General features: G+C 38.3%; 1 protein-coding gene across 17 annotated transcripts in view; it reads right to left on the bottom strand.

The window, feature by feature from the left end:
* Positions 1-9872: 9872 nt before the first annotated feature.
* YTHDF3 (YTH N6-methyladenosine RNA binding protein F3) overlaps positions 9873-24558 on the bottom strand; it is a 46276-nt gene continuing 31590 nt past the window's right edge. For all 17 annotated transcript variants that reach the window (XM_008255568.4, XM_070075093.1, XM_051843803.2 and 14 more), the window contains one exon: positions 9873-12954. In XM_008255568.4, coding sequence (XP_008253790.1) covers positions 12931-12954 — 24 coding nt within the window. In that variant the 3' untranslated portion in view covers positions 9873-12930. The remainder of the gene's footprint in view (positions 12955-24558) is intronic.

Raw genomic sequence — 24558 nt, 5'->3', positions numbered from 1 at the left:
CTCCTAACCTGTTTCATTTATACACTGAAAGAGGGGGATAAAGACTTTCCGGGGTCCCCTCCAGCACTCTGGATGATTTCAGGGTGAGTCACATTGTATTCCCCTGCCTTACTGGATCCAGATTAAATGAAAACCCAAGGCAATTTGGGGAAGGGGGAGAATTTGTTGAGGGGCCTAAGAGAAGGGAAGGGACTGGAGAGGGGGCTCCAAAGAACAGAATACTGAAGGGAGTTGGGCGGACATGATCAAGCAGCCAACTTTCCCCTTGGTGAGAAAAATGAAGTCGTGTGGCCTTTTTCCCTCAAGTACTCAGCAACACACACTTTCTTCCTATTTCAGGTATCAACAGTTCCTAGGCTAACTTTTAGTTCCCAAGCAGTGCAGGCTACCACTGCAGTACAACTCCAGTCATTACAATCCCAGAGGGGGCTTGGAGGACAGTCAATGAGAGAGCGATTTTGGCAGTCCTTTAGAAAAAAAGGAGAGGTCAAATAGAAGCTCAGAGCACGGGAAAACCCTGAGGTGAAAATGCACCTGGACAGCTTGTGGAAGACAAGAGAGCTAGTGTGGCTGGGGCAGGAAGAAGGCAGAAGTTCCCATACTTCTGCTGCTAAAATTACAATAGTATCCACATGTACCTACATATTTTCTGTGCTCTTACACACAAAAGGAGACACCCCTAGCAAAGGAATTCAGAGTTGTGTTTTAAGAAATGATGGGTGAGGGCTCTGAGACTCGGTGGGGTCTAGGGTGGATAACAGTGGGAAAGAAGAGTGCTGTTCTGGACACAGAAGAGACACAGCAAAGCAAAATGCAGAAGACGAGTCACTGGTGACTTGACAATTCCCCACTGCTTCTATTTTACCTTTGCTGGAGCTTGATCACTTCATGGATGGGAAGAAATGGGAAGAATGAAAAAGGAAGTAAGAGAATGCCAACTGGAAGAGTTGGGCTAGGATATATAGGAGCACGGAAGAAAACACACATTTTCCTTCTAAGTATCCTCAAAGAAATCACTTTAAAAACAAATCAAGGAGTGGACATTTAAGACAGTGGTTAAGATGCTACTTAAGATGCCCAAATTGCACACTAGAGTACCTGGGTTTGACTCCTGGCTCTGGCTCCTGACCCCATCTTACTGCTAATGCAGACCCTGGAAAGTAGTGGTGATGGCTCAAGTAATCAGATTCCTGCCAGCCATGTGGAAGACCTGGATTGTGTTTGTGGGTCCCAAGGCTCTGGGCCCCAGCTGAGGGTCATTTGGAGAGTGAACCAACAGATGGACACTCAACACTCTGCCTCTCACATAAACATACTAAAAAATTTCAGTGATAATTGAAGGCTGATTCCATCTTTGTAATGAACATGTTCATGGAGATGTGAGTCAGACTTTGTAATGAGATCGGAAAGGAAATACACTACTGCTGTGCTTCACAGGTAGGTGACAGGCTGTGTGTGTTACCCAAAGACAGGGATGCTCGAGAAGTGGGCACTTGTAAAGCAGCAGTTAGGTCATCTGCTGGGATGTCCACATTTCACATGGAAATGCCTAGGCTCAGTTGGGAGCTCTGCTCCCAATTCCAGCTTCCTGTGAATGTGCACCCTGGGAGGAGGGAGCAGGTGATAGTTCTACCACCCAAGTGGGAGTCCGGAATTTAGTTCCTGGTTCCCAGCTTTGTTGCAGGAATTTGGGGGAACTCTGTGTCTGTCTTCCTCTCACAGAACTTCATAATGTCCATTTACATGAATATGTAAACCCTTGAATATGAACACCAAACAGTCCATCATCAAAATGATGTGGAGTCAACAAAATGAGTAAGACTCTTCATTGACACTCTCATATGGGCAATGTTTTCTAAATTCTTACCTGACAAACAATATTGCAACCAAAACGCAGAGATGAAATTCTGCTGCTTTCTATTAAATGAAACTTTAACTGCTTTAACAGTTTTCATTTCTAATGACAAGTATCGCTAAATATGATCCACACAAACAGAACTCTTTGGGTTCCTCAATAATTTGTGGGGAAAATGAATCCTGGGCCGGCACTGCGGCTCAATAGGCTAATCTTCCACCTGCGGCGCCAGGACCCCGGGTTCTAGTCCCGGTCAGGGCGCTGGATTCCGTCCCGGTTGCCCCTCTTCCAGGCCAGCTCTCTGCTGTGGCCCGGGAGTGCAGTGGATGGCCCAAGTGCTTGGGCCCTGCACCCCATGGGAGACCAGGAGAAGCACCTGGCTCCTGCCATCGGATCAGCGCAGTGCGCCGGCCGCAGCGCGTCAGCCACAGCGGCCATTGGAGAGTGAACCAATGGTAAAAGGAAGACCTTTCTCTCTGTCTCTCTCTCTCACTGTCCACTCTGCCAGTGAAAAAATAAATAAAAAAAGAAAAATAAAAAAAAAATGAATCCTGAAGCCAAAGTTTGGGAGTTGCTGCAATCCATTCGGTTAATAAATCTGAGATTATTAGCATATATTATACTGTCAAATTGTTTATATAACAAACTTGGTAATACTGACACTAATAATAAATTGCCTGAAAAATTCACTAAGATGGGACACCTGAGGCAAGTATCAAAACCAGTCACTCTATGGTGGTAGTTTTTGTGTTGGCAGTGTGCGTGTACAACACTCCTGAGCTGCATTTTAAGAACTCCACAATGATAAAGATAACTGAGGTGTACCGTTCACACAGTAACTCTGTGACTTTCTTGTGAATAGAGAAGTTTCCTTGCCAAACTCTCAGCATGAAGTAATAGGGCAGGAGATGGTGTGTGTTCATGTGAATACAATTTTTTTTTAACCAGTGTGTCTTTTTCAAATATAAATCTTCACTGCAAAACTGTCCAAATGTTTTGAGCAATATCTTAAATTTTGAAGTCTGGGTGTCAGGCAGTGCTGTGGTGCAGCAGGTTAAGCCACCACCTGCAGTGCCGACATCCTTTATGGGAGCCAGTTGGAGTCTCTGTTGCTCCACTTCCAATCCAGTACCCCTGATGTGCCCAAAATGCTTGGGCCCCTGTACCCACATGGGAGACCCAGGCCTCAGCCTGGCCCATCCCTGGCTGTTTGCAGCCATTTGGGGGGGAAAAAGCAGAAGGAAGATCTAATTCTGCCTTACAAATAAATAAATCTTCTTAAAAATTAAATAAAATCTGCCTATAAAAATCAACACGGATCCAAGTAAGTGATTTCTACATATACACACTATTGGCAAACATTCCATTTGTTTTTGTTGTTAATGTATGACCTTTCAAGTATTTCCTGGAAAGTATTAGGAAAATAAGACAGAAGAAACCTGGCTGTAAAACCTGGGCTACATAATTCCAAGATGGGTACTTTACATGGCTAACTTCCTCTTCCTCCAACTTGTTTTTTCCTTATTAAAAGGGATTATCAGGGAAAAACACAGGCTCTGAGAAACAAAACATGTGCCCTCCAAGCAAAGAGGAATTACAGCGTTTCCCAAAACTTGCCATCGTTTCAGTCCATTTGTCCTCTCCAGTATTTCATACAGAAAGCACTTCTTACAGCTTAGGTAGGAAATACACAAGAGTTAACATTTTCTACATGAACAGCAATGCATTTTCCTCTTTCTTGTATTTATTTGCAAAAATATTACCATTCATATTCATTAACACATCTATGAACAGTGGTTCAAATCCCACTATCCACTGCCCTTGGGCAGCAAGAAGGAGATCAAATTGATTCCAAAGCAAAGAAATTTTAAAACAAAAACCCATCAAAAAATTCAAAAGAAATACAATGGAAGGAAAAAGAATGTCGAGATTAGCAATCATCTGGAGGAACAGTTCCAGCAGGACAAGCTTCTTGCAATTCTATCTGAAGGAAATCAAGACCCAAAAATGCAATAATTTCCCTGGACCCCGACAACGACCCCCATCTTAGCTGTGTGTTTACTGTTCCTTAAAACAAAATCTTTAATCCTATGATTCAGTAAGGGTACAGGACTCTTTGAATAAAAAATACGTTATTTATGAATTTTCCAATACCTCTGTTCCAAGAGATGCTCTTCTAACATTATCTATGATTTCCCAATGAAGTGAGAACATAAAAAGGGGGCCAGTGGTGTGGCTTAGGTTAAGCCTCTGCCCGCATGTTGGCACCCCATATGGGTGCCAGTTTGAGTCCTGGCTGCTCCATTTCTGATCCAGCTTCCTGCTAATGTGCCTGAGAAAGCAACAGAAGATGGCCCAGGTTCTTAGGCCCCTGCACCCATGAGGGAGACCTGGAAGAAGCTCCTGGATTAGGCCAGGCTCAGCCCGGCCATTTGCAGCCAATTGAGGATTGAACCAGTGGGTGGAAGATCTCTTTTTATGCCTCCCGGATCTCCTTCTCTGTAACTCTTTCAAATAAATAAATCATTTCTAAATACACACACACTTGGAACCTAAGTACAAAACTTGTAGAGTTTTATGATTTTCCTATAGTTTTCAAATCCATTTAATTAAGACAAATCATCATTATCAGGTATTTACCCAAAAAAAGTTTGTACATGTTTAGTAGATGCATCGTTTTTCCGAAGATCTTCAATCAATTGTTGGTTAAATCCATGTGTAGTTGGTACATCCAAAGGGCCAACTGGACTGTGATCATAGCACTGGGTCTCCAGTGGACACGAGTCAGTCAATCCACCAAACACAAGTAGAATAACAAATGATTTATTTGTGGGGACAGTAGCTTTATGTTAGTATGCTATACTATTTGTTAGTTTTCTTTCATTTTTAAATTTTATTTCAAGATAAAATCTTCCTTTTGGCTTTATACTATAACAGAACTACCATCTAATTCTGTGTATACCAACAACCTGATCCTTTGAAACTAGAATTTCAGTAACACTGCTAGTTATAAAGAAGTGTTTACACTTACACATGTAAACAGCACTCAGTATCAAGGGGCATTTGTAAGCATAGCAAAAAGTTCTTTGTCCAACTTTCATCTCCGGCCTCCTTACTTTTCTTATATTGTTTCTTGGTTTTCTTACCATCACTGCTCCTTATTTTGCTTTCTCTTTAGTCTAATCCATCTTTGGTTCTGTCATCTGCTCTAGCATCATAAACACTATATTGCTGTCTTCTACTTATAAAAGGGATGGCTGATGGTCACTGTGAACCAAAAGGTAGCAAAAACAACCATTTAACTGAGCTTTACTCAGGTAGTGACTGTTCTCAGGATCTCAACGATAAACGTACGAACTGAAGCTAATCAACTTTGACTAGAACCTCTAACCTGCAGCTAAGCAGTAAAAATTACACTAAGAAATTATCAACAGCAATCAGAGTTATCAATTTTGTCAGAAACATAGAGGACAATGTTCAACTATATCACTTTTACTACCATATCCTTTTAGTTGACCGAGAAGTTTGGGCTAATTGTTAGGTAATAAACAGTGAACCCAGGGGTTCCACTAAAGGCCTATCAGCTGCCAAAGTCCATGCTCTTGGCCATTCTATTACACAGCAGCCTCAAAAACCAAGGTATTTAAAATGCTTCTTTTTTAAAGTATGCATCATTTTCAAGATCGTTTTATCTCCTACGTCAGGCTTTTCTCTTCAGCCAAATCTCAATGACCATTATTTTCTATCTATACAAAGAAATCCCAGATTTTCTGCCATCATCTAAATCTCCACTTTATTATTTCTTGAATCCTTTTGTTAGAATCACTGCTCATTGTGGCCAGAGTTGTGGCATGGTGGGTAGGGCTGCCGCCTGCAGTGCCGGCACCCCATGTGGGAGCCAGTTTGAGTCCCGGCTGCTCCGCTTCCAGTCCAGCTTTCTGCTGTGGCCTGGGAAAGCAGTGGAGGATGGTCCAGGTCCTTGGACCCCTGCAACTGCAGGGGAGACCGGGAAGTAGTTCTTGGATCCTGGCTTTGGATCAGCCCAGCTCTGGCTGTTGCAGCCATTTGGGGAGTGAACCAGCAGATGGAAGACCTCTCTGCCTTTCAAACAAATAAATAAATAAATCTTAAAAAACACTGCTCCTCTGTACACACAATTAGAATTACTTCAAGCAATAATTCCATTAAAACTCCAGTATCAACTGTCCTGTTGAAAAATGAGGGAAAGTTGCAGAGGGGTGTGAGGAAGGGGGGAGTGCAATCTATGCAGATATAAGTGAAAAGGGAAATGTATTGGCACAGTAACCTACTGGGATAACATGTAACAACAAAACAGATTCATATTCTCCTTTTAAAATACAAGGACAACAACTGACATTGTGATATATCGAGTAAAGTTGCAGCCTGCAATGCCAGCATCTGATATGGGCGCTGGCTGGAGTCCCACCTGTCCCGCTTCTGATTCAGCTCCCTGCTAATGTGCTTGGGAAAGCAGTGTAGGAGGCCCAGCTCGAGCCCCTGTACAATGTGGGAGACCCAGATCAAACTCCTGGCTCCAGGGCTGCAGACCATCCCACACCCAGCCATTGTGGCCATCTGGGGAATTTAAGTGATAGAAGACTTCTAATTCTGCCTTTCAAATAAATAAAATAAAAAGACAAGGATAATTCTCCATTCAAATTAAGGATGTGACTTCCTCAGAGCCCACTACAGAAGGCAGGGAAAACTGCACCTTTACAGTGGAACAATCTGACAAACACTACCTCTGCCAGGTGATCAAGGTCAACATCAACAGTCAAATAATGCTGGGAGTATCCTTCACATGAAATAGCATGCACACACTATTCTTCCCAAAAGCTCATAAGCAGTCCAATCATAAGAAAAACATGAGCCAAATTGCAAAGGACAAGTATCTTACAAAGTACATGATCCATACTCAGTACTATCAAGGTCAGCAAAATCAGGTTCAAGAAATTATCACAGCACAAGTAACCCAGGCATGACAACTGAAAGTATTTAGAAATCTCTGATAGAATCCTGAGCTAGATGAAAGGATATCAGAGAAAACCTCTGAAAATCCAAAAAGTGTGTGTTTCACTTAATTATTTTAATACTGGTTTAATTTGCTAAACTGTTAATAGGAAGTTGGGGGCCAGCACTGTGGCAGTGAGTTAATCTGCTACCTGCAACACTATGCCTGTTAGAGTCCTGGCTTCTTTGCATCACATCCAGCTTCCTGCTAACGCACCTGGGAAAGTATTTGGGCCACATGGGAGATGTGAACAAAGTTCTGGGATTCTGGCTTCATTCTGAACCAAACCTGGCCATTGCAGCCATTTTGAGAGTGAACGATCTCCCCCTTTTTGTAGCTCCTTCAAATGAATAAATCTATATTTTAAAGGGGGGGGGGCTAATACAGTATATACAGAATCTCAGTACTAATTTTTCTATAAAACTATCCTAAAATACAGCCTATTTTTGAAAATAAAAGGCTAATATACAATGATGGAAAGGTAAAAAACCATGACTCCTTTGGTTCACACATTTTCTTTTCTTTAGTAACAGTGTAGAAAAGGTGGACATACTGGATCCTGGATCTGTTTCAACCACTAACATATTATTAGTGATATCCATTACTTACCCCCTGAATTGGTCACTATCACAAGTATTGTTTTTTAAACCTATTGCCTCCAGACATTCACTACTACTACAAAACACTAATTACTTCAATCATAAACTATAAAATTGCAGAGGTACAGGGGCTGGTGCTATGGGGCAGCAGGTTAAAGCCCTGGCTTGAGGTGCCGGCATCCCATATGGGTGCTGCCTCTAGTCCTGGCTGCTCCTCTTCTGATCCAGCTCTCTGCTATGGCCTAGGATAACAGAAGATGGCCCAAGTCCTTGGACTCCTGTACTCACTCCCGGCTCCTGGCTTCGGACTGGTGCAGCTCCAGCTGTTGCGGCCATCTGGGGAGTGAACTGGAAGATTGAAGACCTCTCTCTCTTTCTCTAACTCTCTAAACTCTTTCAAATAAATAAAACTTTTTAAAAAAAATTGCAGAGGTACAAAGAATTTCTTTTTCTTAAGATTTATTTTTATTTATTTGACAGCCAGGGTCACAAGAGAGGGAGAGACAGAAGGACAGAACTTCCACTCGCTGGTTCACTCTCCAAATGGCCCCAATGGCCACGGCTGGGCTAGGCTGAAGCCAGGAGCCAGGAGTTTCCTTCAGATCTCCCATAGAGAGAGATAAGACCATCTCTCTGGCACTTGTGCCATCTCCCATTGCTTTCCCAGGTGCAACAGCAGGGAGCTGAATGGGAAGTGAAGCAGCTGGGTCTCAAATTGGCACCCATATAAGATGCTGGCAATACAGAGGCTTCACTCACTATACCATAATGCCTGTCCCAAGGTGCAAAGAATTTTAGATGCATCCTACTCCAACCTCTTCATTTGATTTCACTACCAAGAAAACTAAAAAGAAAGGAGATGATTTGCTCCATGTTGACTTACAAGTAAGAAATAACCAAAAGTCTGGTCTTTCAACTCCCAATTCAAAGATAATCCCTTTGACAATAATTCCATTCTAATTACAATTGTCTCTTAAAAATACTCAATGTTTAAGAAGGACACTTTGGTATCAAAATCTGTGTTTTCCACAGAGGGGCAAGAGGGATGGCAGGAAGGGGCAGGGTACTTGCCAGTGTTAACTGTGTACTTGATGTCTTCCTTACATGCTAAGTTTTATGAAAACACTTTATTTACATCTAGTATCAATATTTCAGAAGTAGCAAAAACTAAAGAATAAATTCTGAATTTGGTGCACTATTTATAAACAATATTTAAACTGTCTCTACTACATGTAGGTGATACACCTGTTTCTCACTGTTGACTCGAGAAATGAATAAAGAATACATTAATATTGATACAAGAAGTACAATGATTAGTAAGCTAGCAACTGCAGTTGGTCAGTTAATTTCTGACCACATGAGTATTTTAGTTCCTTAGACTGGCATCACTGTATCTAGTATTACTAAGCAAGACGAAGCTGGGCTACCAAGTATAAGGTCCCAACAAAGAATGACTAACAGATATATTTAAAGTACACTGGTAAGAGACAAGTTTCCCCTCAACCTCTAGTGACCAGAAAGGAAGGGAGGAAAATAAGGTGACTTTGGATGATGCCAGTGTAGGGCACCTAGTTGATTCTTAAAAAATCACCCTGGTCACGGTCAGCAATGCTCGATGCAGCATGGTGGTTCTGACAACATGAAACTAAATTCTTTGGTCTTCCCCAGCAAATATCAATGTACCATCCAGCATCACACCACTACTGATCCTATGCACATCTATCAACTGCAGGAGATAATATTCAGACTGTTAGAAAAACATTCCTTGATATCAAGAGTAGGGCAATAGGGTTATCAGACAGCTGGAGCCACTATCCCCTCCTAAAAATAGTCCTTTTTCTTTCTCTTTTATTCCAAGTAAAATACTAGTCAATACACCGATTGGAGTGATTAAGAAAAACTGCTATCTTCTCTTTTTTAAATATCCCAACTTATTTTAGATGGCTAACTTAGAGATGCAAGCATTTGGCAGTATTTAAATACCAAAGAGGATGTCCAATTCTCACATCAGAGGGCCTAGGTTCAAATTCCAGCCTCACTTCCAATTCAGCTTCTTGCTAATCTGCAACCTGGAAGCCTGCAGGAGATGGCTTAATCCCTGGGGTCTCTGTTATTCACATGAAAGACCCAGACTGAGCTGTGGATTCTCTGTTTCTGCCTTGATCCACCGGAGATGTTGCAAGCATCTGAGGAAGTTAATCAACAGATGGAAGATCTCTCTCTGCCTTTTAAACAAATAAAAACAATAAAAAACTGCCAACTAGTACAAATGACATTTGTACTTGAAAATTAAGTCAATCAGGACATCCTTTAATAAAGTAAGTAACAATTTTGTTTTCTGGCAGGCAATCCATCTTTATCAAGATAAATGGAAATAACACAGGTGTGAGTGAACAATTTTTATTGAAACCCTCAAGATTAAAGAGGACCAAATGGTGAGTTTGGGTACCATAACAGGAAATCTCACCTAACTGTACCATCATTCACAGGAATGAACAAACCCAAACACGACAAAATTCAAATTCTCATGTAATTGCTACAAGTGAATGTAAATTAACTAATCAGTTTATCATAACCTTTTAATCATACGAAAAAGGGAATTTACATGGCATAACAAAAGATATGCAAAACTTCATGAAAACACAAATCTCTTAAATTTCTCAAACTTATTTTTAAAGGAAGCAGAATGCACTTGAAATGATTAAATGACTTAAGCTGATCCTTTTTTTATTGCAAACTGTTTTAACATCAGCTTAACCCCCATGCATGGTACTCAAAAAGAACACAGTTTTTGTATTCGAAAGATCACTTAAGTTAAAATGACAAATTAAGTACTAAAATTAGGAAAACGCTGGGTTTCTTTTCAAAGAAATCTTCAAGTACCAATATGTATAGAGAAAGAATACTAATTTTGGTTACATTTTCCCTCTTACTGTGAAATATACAAACTATAATACCTTTCAAAATAAAATACCCATAAAACTTTAATAAGAAACATTGAAACCAGAACTTGGAAAAACATTAAGCAAGAAATTTACTGGGCCAATAATGCTGTGATTTATGATTATTCTAATATTTGATTATAAGTCTCCTCTTGCAGAACCCAGGTCCTATCCCTTTTGGTCCCCACAGTTAGGAAACATTCAGTTGGTTGTGCTCCTGAGACAACCTGTAATAATTTCACTGGGAGAAAAAACATCTTGCAATATGGTGACAGACCAAGAAGGAAGAGAAGGTGGGTACTCTGGAGAAAACTGACGTGCGAAAAACAGAAACTACCAATTGAAAGGAAAAGTGTATGTGTGTGTGTTTTTCCCAAAGGAATGCTGCACCCATTTTACTTAAGATTAGAATCCAGGTTAAAGGCACTGGGATGTACTCCTCACCGTGAATAGACTTTCAGCTACATTTGACATGTCTGAGTCTATTGTAATTGGCCTTGCTGGGTGTTTCCATGACACTTCTTACACAGAAACCTAATGTGAATTGAACAAGTTTGAATCCATTTATAATGCAATTAGTTTTATAAAAATATCCAGAGTAAAGCACCAAGAAAAAGAGAACCTCATGGGGAGGACTCAGATCCCTCCTATAAGGTCACCCTTTTACAGTTGTCTCTAAATAGGACCCCCAGAATGACAACAGTCATCTCGGACATGTCCTACCTATATATAATCTCAGGGATGTAGAACATTGCTGTGGTGACTATACCCAAATGCCAATCCTCACTATAAATCATTAAGAGACACATAAGATTTCATGGCTTACTTGTAAAAAGGTAAAATAGGTGCAATTTTCCTTTAAGAAAATGTTTATTTTACAATATACCAGTAACATTTTGATGTTCCCTTCAGTAAACATTGATAAAACTACACGGGGACTGCCCAAAACTGTGAAGTAGCTATGGTTATCTACAAATACTGTACTTTCATTTCATTTAAATACAGTATTAGTAGATTCTAAGAAAATATTGTACAAAAATTATATAAATGAAAGCCTCAAAGAAATTATGTCACTAGGATTTTGAGCTGAAGTGACCAAAGACCAGAGGAAACAAAAACATTTCTAAACATGATGTAAACACCAACAGAATAATGCAAAACATCAAGGTATTCAAATCTACTGTATTGCTAGTTCCACCTTTAACATATCTTTCTACATAGCTTTCTCCTTTTGAACAGTAATATAAGGGGCAGTACATCACTTTCATAACCTTATGTCATCAAATCAATTAATACAGATGCTTGACACAATTATACAAAATCAATTTGTTTCAAGATATAAAATTAATGTTGATATGTAATTAATGAAAAAAACAAGATGTTAAAAAGATAACTATAAGAATACCCAGATATATGCTGTATTCCCACTTATATAGATCTGATCAATAAAACATCAACACATTCACTTAGATACTGATTTAATCCATGGATCAAGGCCATACTTTCAAAGTATTTTAAGGATGCCAGGACACTGCAAAAGCTGGAGAAAAGAGTTGAGGAACAGTATATGCTTGCTAAACAAGAACTATGTTTATTTAGCTAGTGAATATCTAGAGTAATAAATTTTTACTTCATGATAGCAATCAGGCTCGCAAACACCCAGAAATAGGAATTAAGGGTTTTAAATGTAGTTATAAAGGTCATAAAAAGTCTGATTAGACTGAGGTACATTTACTCAAAATTTTGAGATTCATTAAGTGGTAGCAAACAAAATAATTCCTCAGACAAATGCACATTTTTCAGTATACATATTATTAAGGGAAGGAGGGGAGAAGAATGTGCATTAATTGGTGAAACCCACCAAGCTGCATATCAATATTCTGTTACACCAAACAGTTTGAAGACAAGGGAAATGTTCTAATATAATTTCAGATTATGTTTCATTTGGCTAAAATAGAGCTTAAGGTTGCTTTGCCATATTAAAAGTTTACTACAATAATTTTTCACATAAACATTTAGACTTCAACTTCAGGACTAAATATGGCATGATTATTTTGCTTTTAATCTGTCAAGTAGCTAAAAATCGACAATTTAAAAACTACAACAAAGAAAAAGTTGAAGCAGTGTGACTCTTACATCATTGAACCACTTCTAATGGTTAACTGTTAGTATTTAACAAATTCAAGGAGTTAATGAATCCTTGCATTCATTCAGTCTTCTGTGCCTTAGCTAGGATGCATAATTACAAAAGACAGCAGATACTGGTAAAAGCTTCAGGACAGAAAAGTGCTTGACAAAGTTACAGTTCTCAAGTGTGTTTGGTGAGAGTATAAGGGCAGATGCGCTGATGAAAACCGTTACAAGAGTCAATTTTGTGTTAAAGTGTTCAAAGATGTCACCTTAAGCAGAAAAAAAGCTTTAATAATGTCTTCTTTGACTTATTAGGCATTTCCAGAGTCTACATCATTAGTGTTGTAATTTTAACAGGACATCTTCATACGGTTATTGTTTGTTTCTATTTCTCTCCTGGAAGAAAAAAAAAACACATAAAAATGGTAACAAAATACTATCATTAAAGATTAAACTACATGCACATATAATGTAAATCATGTCCATATAAACTTCTTCCAAAACCAAGTAATTAAAAATGGTTACTATTACCTCTGTATATCATAGTGAATTAATAACAGCATTCTAAATGAAAAACTCCAAACACTAGGATCTATTTTAGGAGAATTTAGGTTCTCTCCACAATCCTAAGATTTTGTTTAAGGTGAGAATATTATAATAATGTCCTTTGAATTCTATCAGTGAGTTTTTGATGGTGAGCTCTTAAATAAATAAATAAATGCCTTTATAACAATTTGAAAACCACTGGCTGAGGGGGAAGGAAAAGTAAAAAGTTTCATTAAATTTTGTTAAATTACATAAATTAAGACTTCAGTAACAAAATACTTCAAATCACAGATTTCTCCCATGTTCTACTCTCACCTTTAGCATATTCTCACTTTTCACATACAGTATTAGATTCAAATATATTTTCTTCCAAGAAAAACCACTTGAACAAAAGTTAATCTGAATGCTTTCCAGTGTTTATCACTAATCAAATATTTGTCCGTTTACTGCCATTTTTGAAAACCAAGCACTAGCACTGTACATGCCCATCAACTGAAAACATCAAGTAGTCTGTATGCATGGTTTGTTGAAACACTGACTGTTGAGTCCTACAGGTCTTAAGTGGAACCTACGGATTTACACGTCTAACTAGCTCACAGGTGATTCTAAACAGTGGTCCACGGATTACACTTTGAAAACTACTAGTATTTAACATATTATAAGACTGCTTTGTTTTTTGCTACTCCTATTTTTGCATTCTACAATAAATATGATATTCTGTCCAAATGGTCAAATTAGATTTCCATTTTCTGACACTAGCATAAATCTGTACTTTAAATTCTAAAGAGAACTTCAAGTTTTTGTTACTACAATCCCTTCTTGTTCATTTTAATACATTCCTGGAACTTAGCTAGCCATACTTCAAAGAAAAAGCTAATAAGAAATGTCCTACCATTTCTAACTACAAATAAAATAATTTAATAAATTTCTAAGTATCAATGAGATATACTGAAATAAAAACAGACATAGCTAGCTATATTAACCACATTTCAAAAAGGATACATAAGAACAAAAATCTAACAGTATTACCAAAGAGGAAAATAAAGACAAAACAAGAATTTGGTGTTATATGAAGATGTAATCTAATTTTATGAAGGTCCTAAAAAGACTTTCCAAGAACCAACTAACATATACACAAAATCTAGTATTCCTCTGAAGGAAACAGGTATGTATGAGAAATCCTGAAGCACACTTTAATTTGTAGATATACAACATATAGATGAAGTGGGCAGAGCAAGAGCACAATACCCATTCTTCCTATAAATGAAAAAAACTAGGTAAGTTCATAAACTCCATTAAAATTTTAAAAAACTACAGGGAAAAAAGTGCAAGTTACTTAAGGAAACTTAGGAAAAGAGGTTTAACGTCAGGGAAATTACCAGTTCTAATAGGGCCAGCCAGCAGGCCCTGTAGTACAGTGGGTTAAACAACTGTCTGCAGTGCTGGCATCCCATATGGAGCTAGTTCAGGTCCCAGCTGCTCAACTTCCAATCTAGCTCCCTGCTAATTTGCCTGGGAAAGCAGTGGAAGATGGTCCAAGTGCTTGGGCCCCTGCTATCCATGGGAGAGACCCAGATGAAGCTCATGGCTCCTCGTTTTGGCCTGGCCCAGCCCTGTCCGTTGCAGGGATTTGGGGGAGTGAACCAGTGGATGGTCTCTTCCTGTGACTCTTTCAAGTAAATATATAAATCTTTTTTAAAAACTGACTATCACGTATTATTTAAATGGAGAGAGCAGCTGCTGCTTCAGTTTGAACTGTAACCAACGACTAAAACACAAATAACATGTATTTCGTAAGTACATCTCTATATAAAATACATTATTTCCAACTCAATCGAAAGGAAAAGCGGAGACTGACGAAAACTTCATTAATCCAAAAGGACAGACAAACAATGGAGGATGGCTTGAAAACTCTAGATGAATTTAAAAACACAAAATAGGACTGTAGAAATAAAAGATTCATCATGACAAGCCACAATAAATGTAGTCTTAGTGAAAACAAAATATCACTAAGAATTTTTAAAATTCCTGTCATAAATGATCTACAAGAAATATAAGGACACAGAAAAATTAATGTTAATGGAAAAGTTTAACAAAAACCAAATGAAAAATCATACAATGGACTTAAATGTAAAACCACTGTTAGAGATCACCACAAAAAGTGACTAAGCACCAGACTAGAAAACAAATCTCAATAAAAGCCAAAGAATCAGTTGTCACACAGATCCCATTTTCTGATATCAATTTTAGAAGCAAAATACAGAACAAGAAAAAAATCTACATCTGGAAATTCTAAAGCACACTTCTAAAAGTCTTCCCAAAAAACCCTATTTACTAGGTCTGTGCTCCCCTAAAACTCCTTAAAATTCACGTGTAGAATTTAAAACACAAACAAGCCAGCACTGTAGCATAGTGGGTGAGGCTGCTGTCTGCAGTGCCAGTATCCCATGGATGGCCCCGTTCGGGTTCTGGCTGCTCTACTTCCGATCCGGCTCTCCACCATGGCCTAGGAAAGCAGTAGAAGATGGCCCAAGTGCCTGGGCCACTGCACCCACATGGGAGACCGGGGGGAAGCTCCTAATTGGAACCAGCAGATAGTGAACCTCTCTCTCTCTCTCTCTGTTGCTCTGCCTTTCATTTCAAATGGATAAATAAATCTTTAAAAAAATTTTTTAAAAAAAGCAATGAGCTCATTATCCAACTGAATATAGAATTAAGAAATGAGTAACTGTAATCCCTCAAAAGAAGAAATTAAAATAGTAACAGGCAGTGAAATAGAAAACAAAAATGAAACGAAGTGAAGCAAACAATAAAAACTAGATGTTGGTATTTGGGGGAGTAATTAGAGAATCTCTGAAATGTTGGATTTAAAAAAAACAATGAAGTACAAATGAAAATCATGACTAATTAGCATTACCATTAAGGTCAATACCATAATAAATCTCAAAAATAAGACAAAATAGACAACTTGAAAAGAGAACTTGAAAGCAGAACCAACAAGACTTCCTGATACATTAGACAAGGGGTAAGACAGACAAGTATCAAGTATGAGTCAGGATTTTATTCCTAAAATGGAAGCCCAGTGGTCCCTTACAGTCTACTAAGATGGAAAAAGTTTGGGGCAGGAAAAGAAATAAGACTTGTATTATGAAGTTTATGAAACAACTAAATTTAGAAATCAAACAGGAAACTGGAGACATGAATCTGGAGGGAAAGAGGAAAAGTCCTGGCTGAGAACTCAAATTTAGATGTTTTCAGTGCATAATAAACATCAATCAGAACTCAAATTTTACAGAAGTCTATGCATCCAATTCTTAAGAACCTTTGATTTAGACCAAAAACTCTACATTAATATTACCAAGATGTAGGATTATACTTTAAAACTGTTAGAAATATCTTAATATGATATCAGTGAGTGCTATTCTGTCCACCACTAGGATAATAACTCAGAAATGAGGGGCTGGCGCTATGGCGTAGTGGGTTAAAGCCCAGGCCTACTGCGCTGGCATCCCATATGAGCACTGGTTTGAGTCCCAGCTGCTCCACTTCCCATCCAGCTCTCTGCTAAAGTGCATGGATGGCAGCCCAAGTCCTTGGGCCCCTGCACCCATATGAGAGACCCAGAAGAAGCTCCTGCCTTCTGGCTTCAGATGGGCCTAGCTCCAGCTGGTGTGGCCATTTGGGGAGTGAACCAGTAGTTGGAAAACCTCTGTATCTCTCTGTCTCTACCCCTCTCTGTAATTCTTTCAAATAAATAAATCTTTAAAAAAAAAAAAAAAAGATTCATAAATGAACATCTGAGGCTGGTGCTATGATGTTGCCTGTGAAGCTGGCATCCCATATGTGCACTGGTTTGATTTCAGGCTGCTCCACTTCTGATCCAGCTCCCTGCTGATATGCCTGGAAAAGCAGTGGAAAACAGCCCAAGTGCTTGGGTCCTTGCACTCATGTGGGTATAGGCTTCACTCTGGCCCAGCTCTAGCCATAACAGCCATTTTGGGGGAGAAACAACAGATGGAAGATCTGTCTCTACTTCCCTCTCCCTGTAATTCTACCTTTCAAATAAAATAATAAATCAAAAGAAATGAACATCTATCAAAGCTATCACTACCTTCTAACACTATTATAAAACAAAATATGTATTACATACTTAGCATCATGGTAACATGTACTAGTAATGATGTTGGAGGTACCATAGCAATAAAGGAAAGGTATACTACATGAAAAGGGCCATGATATCCAGAGAGAACCCACAGCCTATCCTAACCCCTCTCCATAACTGGCACTATGACTTGACAATGCCAGCTGAGATGTGAAGATTATTCAGTCACTGAGGAAAAAACTGGGGGATCACAGGGCTTTCCCTTACTCTGAACTGAGTAAATACAGTGGATATCACCACAGGGTCCTAGAACCAAACCTGACCTATGAAAATGGACTCAACATAAAGGTTACTGTCAATTCACATAAATTGGATGGAAGTTAAACGGATGAGCTAAGATTTTCCCACATGTCCTAAGAGGGACCAACAACTTAACAGGTTAAATGACTGTATTTTCCTTCTAATCATCTGCAGGTTTATCATCATTAGCAATATTTCAGGAACCATATCTGAGCCCAAATGAGCCACAAGGGAAAAAGCAACTGTTTATCTAAGAAGCCACAGCATAGAGAAAGAAAATGAGGATAAGCACTGAGAAAACAAATACAAAACAGAAATGCTGAAGGAGGCAGTGAATACTTGAAAAAGGAAAAAAGGAAAGAAAAAGCCATCAAGCTAACACATGAGATCCAAATGCAGCAAACAAAAAACACTTTATAGCCTAGAAACCTGATTTTCAAATTGAAAATGTCACTAGAGGAACTAATTCATGGTGGATATGCTCAAGTCCTCATTTGTGAAAAATATTAACTCCAAGAATTATCTCATATCACAGAGCAGGGAAGAAAATATGGCAAACCCAAAGAAAAAGCAGAACTGGAGACAGATCCAAGGACAATATCGGCTAGTACTCTTCAAAAATGTAATGGAGACGTGGGCAACATTAGGACATCCACTTCCTATCCCAGCTTCCTGTTAATAGAGGCCATGGGAGGCATTAGGTGATAGCTCAAGTATTTGGGTCCCTACCACATGGAATGAGTTCTCAGCTCCAAGCTGGCATTTGGGTAATGAACTAGCAGGGGTAAGAGGGTGGAGGAGGTGCATGCTCCGTTTACATCTCAAATACATTTTTTAAAATTAAACCTTTCTCTTTGTCTCTCCCTCTCACAGATGTAACTCTATACCTCTCAAATAAACAAATAAAACCTTAAAAACAAAAACACGAAAAAAGCGGCCAGCACTGTGGCACAGTAGGCTAATCCTCCACCTGTGGCACCCATCCCCAACATGGGCACCGGTTCTAGTCCCAGCTGCTCCTCTTCTGATCCAGTTCTCTGCTATGGTCTGAGAAAGCAGGAGATGGCCCAAGTGCTTAGGACCCTGCACCCACATGGAAAACCCAGAGGAGGAAGCTCCTGGCTCCTGGTTTTGGATCGGTCCAGCTCTGGCCATTGCTGCCATTTGGGGAGTTAAACAATGGATGGATGGAAGATCTTTTTGTCTGTCTCTTTCACTGTCTATAACTCTACTTCTCAAATAAATAAAATCTTAAAAAAAAAAAAGACAAAAATGGTAATATTGGGTACAATGTGGTGTCCATACTGGACCTCAAAACAGAAAAGGACATTAGTGGGAAAACTGGGGCAATCTGGAAAAAGTCTATCATTTAGTCACAGCATTATACTTTCTCAGCTCCAGTGAATGAACAAAATTATATATACGTTAGTGTTAGGGAAAACTAAATGATATGGAGAAACTCACTTCACTAACTTTGCAAAATTAATATAAATCTAACATTATTTCAATAAAAGTTTTTTAAATAATCACTAAAAACCAAGAAATGTAACTTGCATATCACACCCAAATACCAAACACTTTAGTGTGGACATGTGAAAAATAAGTGTGCAGTCTAGAGTATTATCTTAATGATTGCCATTTATTAAAGAGAATGAAAGTGTTACCTAAATTCTTAGTAAAAGTAAAAGAAAAAGAATACATCCCACTATATTTTTAAATTTAAAAGGAACACAGTATGTATGTATCAAGGAAATACAAAATTTACAGATGAATGAAGTTAAAATATCTAATCCATTTTCTTCAGGAGAATTAATGAATTACAAAGGAATGAAATCTGCACAGGACTACAAAATTTCATGCTGAAGAGTGGACAGAATAAGAGCTGTACAGATGGATAAAAATGCCAGCTGCTCAAAAGCCTGCACATGTGTCCAGAGCCTTTAAAGTGCTATAATACTGAGATAAGCTTCTAGCAAGCTATGCTGCAACAACATGATGGATCCTTTAGCATAAAGAAAGCACAAGTCAAAGAATGTAAGGGAAACAAACCACTTCTGCACTGTAAAACAATTTCAAAAGCACACAGTCATCAGGGAGAAAGGACAATGATGATTATTTGGGAATGACAAGTTATGCTTTTAGAAATCAACTCCCAATTTTTTTGAAATTTGCATCTCCATTTTAATGAGACTTTCAATCTTGATACTCTCTGCATAATTATAACACACATCTACTTTAAAAGGTGCTAGTACCCAAGTCTATATTCATAAAATAAGAAAGCATTACAGGTTTGACAAAAGAATATAGATGTCTACTATAAATTATTCATTTGTGCCAAATGAAGCTCAAATAAATTCAAAGTATATTATATAAAAGGGAAGGAGTTAAGTTCAAATAAAGTGTGGAATTGTCATAACCTTGTAAGACAGGACAAAATGGTGCAGCAGGCTAAGCGACTGCCTGATACAGGTAATCCACATGGGTCCAGTTCAAGTCCGGCTATTGCATTTCTGATCCAGCACCCTGCTAATGGGCCTGGAAAAGTATAGGGAGACTACTAGAATGCTTGGGCCGCTGGAACCCATGTAGGAGAGCCAGATAGAATTGCAGACTTCCTGGCTCTGGCTCAATCTGGCCCAGTTCAGACCATCTGGGAAGTGAACCAACCAACCAAAGATCTCTGTCTCTCCTCTTCTCTAACTCCGCCTTACAAACAAACAATAATCAATAACACAAAAATGATACATAAATATTAGGGGAAAAAGAACTGCCCAAACTAGAAAATGTCACTGGATATAAGAGTATATAAAAAATTAGCCCCATTTCTATAAACTAGCAGGAAACAATTAGAAACTAATGAAAATGTATTTCCAATGAAATTGATCAAAAAATATAAAATATATAGGGATAAATTTGACAAAAGGTGTACATGAGTTCAACACTGAAAACTCACAAGAGAAAACATCTGTCACCCCAAAAAGACTAAATTCTACAAAGTATGGGTTATTTATCTTTGGTTGGTTACTAATAATCTTTGATGAATGAATGATGGAATACAGTTAAGAAAAGAATATTCAGGGTTCAAATATGTATAATATAGGGTCACTGGAATATAATATGTATGCCATGGAATTCTCAGAAGACCTGGTAACAAAGGATTTAAAAAAAAAAATTAAATTCTTTATTTGAGTTAGAGAGAGAAGGAGAGAAAGATCTTCCATGCCCTGGTTCACTCCCCAAATGGCTGCAGAAGCCAGGAGCCAGCAACTTTATCCGGGTGTTCCACATGGGTGGCCAGGACCCCAAACACTTGGGCCTCGGCTGCCTTTCCCAGGCTGTTGGCAGGGAGCTGGATTGGAAGTGGAGCACCAGGGACTTAATCTTGTACCCATATGGGATGCCAGAATCACTGGCAGTGGCTTTCCCTGCTATGCCACAGTGCCAACAACAAAGGCTCTTAAAACCTATTATAGGGGCTAGTACTGTGGTACACAGGGTTCAACTACAGCTTGTGACACTTCCTGTATCGCAGTGCTGGTTTCAGTCCCCACTGCTCTGCTTCCAAACCAGCTTCCTCCTAATGCGGCTGGCCAGGAAGAGGAAATGTCTGGGAGTTTGGGATCTCGCCACCCACTGTGGGAGACCAGAAAGATGTTCCTAGCTCCTGGCTTTGGTTGGGCCCATATCTGTCTGCTGTGGCCATTTGGGGACAGAAGATGGATAGATAAATCTTAAAAAAAAAAAAAAAAAAATTTACAATTCTATTTTTGGATATCAGATTTTGGATTCTTTGCAATTAAGTGAAAATAATTATATTCTACACTGTCCTTAATAAGTTGAATTATCCACTAATAACTGTTCAAATCCTAGTTCTTTGTAATTTTTCCAATTCTTTCATATTATTTCAAATGCAAGACAGCCTTTACCAATATTGCTTGTCAGATGAGTAAGATACTTCAGTTGAAACATCCATTCAGTTTTCTGCCAAGAAACAGTCAAGTCAATTTTACTCAGAAATTAAGAGTATAATAAAATTAGTAAAGTTTGGTAGAGTTTTTCTACAATGAAAAGATTAACACAGCATCAAGAAAATATTTACTAGATACAGATCACATAATGAACAGAATTTTATGCATACAATCTGTTACCTGTACTAAGAAAATGTAAAAACAGCAAAAGGTTTTACTAGTGTCACATAATTTCACATGTAACTGAAAATAATGCTCATCAGCCGGCGCCGCGGCTCACTAGGCTAATCCTCCACCTTGCGGCACCAGCACACCGGGTTCTAGTCCCGGTCAGGGTGCCGGATTCGGTCCCGGTTGCCCCTCTTCCAGGCCAGCTCTCTGCTGTGGCCAGGGAGTGCAGTGGAGGATGGCCCAAGTGCTTGGGCCCTGCACCCTATGGGAGACCAGGAGAAGCACCTGGCTCCTGCCTTCAGATCAGAGCCGTGTGCCGGCCGCGGCGGCCATTGGAGGATGAACCAATGGCAAAGGAAGACCTTTCTCTCTGTCTCTCTCTGTCCACTCTGCCTCTCAAAAAAAAAAAAAAAAAAAAAAAAAAAAAAAGAAGTAAATAATGCTCTTCTTAAATGGCTTAAATATTTCTAAAATGACACTTAATAGCTTTAATTCAAAGAAACATGTAACTATCCTGCTTAATATTTTGTTTAAAAAGTATTCCTCAATATAACCAGATGCATGTGCTCTGAAGACAAGAATTTTCTTCATGAGTTCTCTCCCTTAGTGTCTGACATAGTAAGCATCTTCAAAAATGTCTGCTGAATAAAGATGCAATCAACTTGTGACTTATGTTTCTAACTTTATCTCTGATTTTCTGTGCTATTCTTCATAACAAGTTGACTTTATTAGGTTATTTGACTATATAGTACCCTCAGCTCTGAATGCCATTCTTAGCTTAACTATGAAATTCTATATACAACTCAACAACCATCTCAAAACTTACCTTGACTGCCTAATGTTCCCAATCAAACTTATATCCACTAGGAATAAAGATGAAATTTATAAAAATTAAGTAAGTTTACAAATAAATAAGTTTACAAATGAGTTTACAAATAAAAATCTGAAGATCTGATAATCATAAATCATAAAAATATTACCCAGAACATTACTAATTCAAGCCAATTACCACACTTTGATAACCACACAATACATCTATGAAATCTTTTGAAGTTGGCAGACAGTTTCTAATATGGTTCCCAACAGTCTCTGCCTTTTGGCATTCATTCCTTTGTATAATCCCCTGCCCTACACTTAATGAATGGCTTGCTTCTAATTAACATAATTCCCCAGAGACTTCTCAGGTCTTTCCTAAGCAAGGTAGTTAGCAGAGGCTGGGGAGAAGGACGGAGAAGAAAGACTAACTAATAGGTATTAAATTACGACTAGACAGGAGAAAATAGTTCCAGCATTCTATTGTACACTAGGGTGACTACACATAATAACAACACATATACACACACATGTGTGTGTGTTAGAAGAAAGGATTTTAAATATTTTCACTATAAAGAAATGATAAATGTTTGAGGAGATCTAGTTACCCTAGCTTGAACATTATACAATCTACACATGCACCAAAATGTTATACTGTATCCCATAAAAAATGTACAATTGTTAATGTACCAATTAAAAGAAAAAAGAAAAAGGAATTCAGCCAAGTGATAGGCTGTCCCATTTGTGATGAAGTTACATATAGAAGGACCCCATGATACCCATTCTATTAGTCAACTTCTCAGCTTACTCCTCAACCACTCTACTGCCCTTAGTTTGCTCACTCTCAGGAACAAGTAGCTAACAAGAACTGAAGCTCTAGGTCCAACAACTCTTGAGGAACTGAATTCAGCCAGCAGATACTTCACCAATGAACTCTTCAAAAGAGACTTCAACCAGCCAGCTTTCACATGAACTACAGCTTTTTGAGAGGACTGAAGAGAGGACTGAAGACTAGGCTAAGCTGTGCCCAGATTCCTAACAGAAAGAAATTGTAAAATGTGTGTTTTAAGCCACTGAGTTTTTGGAAAATGTTGAAGACAGCAAAAGGTATAGACTGAATATTATCTATATGCATGTGACTCCAAGAGCAAGTCCTTGACTACTTAACGTTAGCATAAATCCAGAACTGTCAGGAAATCCTTTTCTAACTTCACCAATACCCATGTGATTACGTTAAAATACCCAAGAGATCTCTATAAATGAAAAAAAGGTTGAAACCACTCCAAGGAACAGGTAAAGTCAGATTGGCTCAATCCACCCTAAAGAAGAATGAGCTTTATCTCAAAGAGCTACAACTCTCTTTTCATGAAACAGTATTACCTTTTCCTGGACATATTTATTTTAAATTAAGAATTTGTCATACTTTAAAATAAAATTAAGAATTCTGTGTTAAATTACATTCTGAACTTACAATACTTCACATTCATATAGTTAAGTACAAGAGTCGTTTTAAAAATGTAAAAGGTAAGTAAAAGGCACTCTGGTGCACAAAAATTTTGAAACATATGCATATAAGGGTCTTCAAAAATTTCATGTTAAATGTGTATTAAGAGAAAAACAATGCATGGATTTCAAAATTTCTTACACCAAAATAAACATCTTTTAATTCCACTTTCCATAACTTAAACACCCTTATATGTTTCTTAGGTCATTATGTATTTGTTGAAGAAAAGGATCAAGAAAAATTATTTTCAATAATGCCTATTCTCAATGACGGCACAGAAGAAACAGCTCCTAAAGACTTGTGATTCACCTGAAAAACTATACATAGATCATTTACTAAAAATTCATTAACACTGAAACATAACACAGTCATTACTAACAATCTGCACAAAAAGCTATTCAGTACCATAAAATGCTAATAATCAAAGCACCTCCTTTCCCAGCTCTGCTTCATAAAGAACATTTAAGAAGTTTAGAATAAAGTATTACTACAATAAAAATTCTCCTTGACTATTTACTGAATTTGTTTCTATTAATCATCAATTCACACAGGAACAGGGAACTACAATCATAGAAAAGTTTACCAAAGAGTAATCA

Source organism: Oryctolagus cuniculus, chromosome 6 (genome assembly GCF_964237555.1).
Source record: "Oryctolagus cuniculus chromosome 6, mOryCun1.1, whole genome shotgun sequence".
In the NCBI taxonomy this organism is placed as follows: domain Eukaryota; kingdom Metazoa; phylum Chordata; class Mammalia; order Lagomorpha; family Leporidae; genus Oryctolagus; species Oryctolagus cuniculus.
This window is presented reverse-complemented; position numbering and strand designations above follow the sequence as displayed.